General features: G+C 61.3%; 1 protein-coding gene across 1 annotated transcript in view; it reads right to left on the bottom strand.

Moving 5' to 3' along the window:
* Positions 1-1,011, bottom strand: part of GIT1 (GIT ArfGAP 1) — a 23,569-nt gene that overhangs the window by 8,202 nt on the left and 14,356 nt on the right. Inside the window, exon 2 of the mRNA XM_045299970.1 lies at positions 355-488. Within this exon, the coding sequence (XP_045155905.1) occupies positions 355-488 (134 nt within the window). The remainder of the gene's footprint in view (positions 1-354; positions 489-1,011) is intronic.

The following is a 1,011-nucleotide window of genomic DNA, read 5'->3' as shown; positions in this document are numbered from 1 at the left end:
ATGCCAAGTGAGCACGCCTGCTGCCTGCCGGGCACTGGGGTAGCGCGCCTGGCGCCCCAGCCCAGCCCAGTCACCCAAGATCCTAACTAGCACTCCAGCTGAAGCTCAGAGCAGTGGCCAGGCGGCTGAGTGGAAGGGCTCTGGTGGAGGTCGGTAGGCCTCTAGAACTGGGAGCTTCCTCTCTGAGGGGTGAGTGGATGGGCAAGGGCAGGGCTAGGCTCTGCCTGGTGGGTGTGACCACTGGAGGCTGTCCATTCCAGCCTGGGCGTGGACACAAGTTTGGGGAAATGTGCCCCGCCTGGCAGCCTCAGTCTTCAGGGAAAGAAGAGCAGCCAATCGGGGCCCTGCCCGTACCTGCAGCAGAGTGGGAGGCCAGGCGCTGTGGCGAAGGTGCCTGACGATGGAGATGTGGCGTCCCAGACTCCGGTGCACACTGCAACACTCGTCACACACCAGCACCCCTCTGCTGATGGAGGCCCAGCCAGGGTCTGCAGGGTGGGGGTGGGGGTGAGGAGTGGGATGGGGGTCAGCTACTGCCAGGTGACAGGGAGGTGTCAGGCTTCTGCGCACCTGTCCTGGGCTTGCGCTATGTTGAGCATTTCAAGTCCACCCATCACTCTTATTTGGTCAGCCAAAGCCCACCACCTCGTGCCTCCCGGTTCCCCACTGCTACCAAGCTGACTCGGCAGCCGGGCAGCCCCAGGGGCTCAGAGCAGAACCCCGCTGCACTAGCAGATCTCCCTTTCTCTCCGCACCTTGTTGCTATTGTCGGGAACATTCACAGCAAAACGTACACCGATCCAAAAGTCCTTACGTGCACAAGCCAGGTGATGCCGAGCACATTCTTTGAGTTGAGCGACCCTCTGAACCCTCCTTCCCGAGCTGCTCACCCCCCACGAGCGAGCACACACCGCACGCTTGCTGCTCCCTAAGGTCCCTATCGAGTCTTTCCTGTGGCTGGTGTCACCATGATCCCAAGCGGATCTTCTTAAAAGAGCACACTGCTCAAGG

This window comes from Echinops telfairi, unplaced genomic scaffold, assembly GCF_000313985.2.
Source record: "Echinops telfairi isolate 266 unplaced genomic scaffold, ASM31398v2 ScPeMD7_7458;HRSCAF=8496, whole genome shotgun sequence".
Taxonomy (NCBI): Eukaryota; Metazoa; Chordata; class Mammalia; order Afrosoricida; family Tenrecidae; genus Echinops; species Echinops telfairi.
The sequence above is the reverse complement of the archived record's forward strand: the minus strand, read 5'-3'. Positions and strand labels throughout refer to the sequence as shown.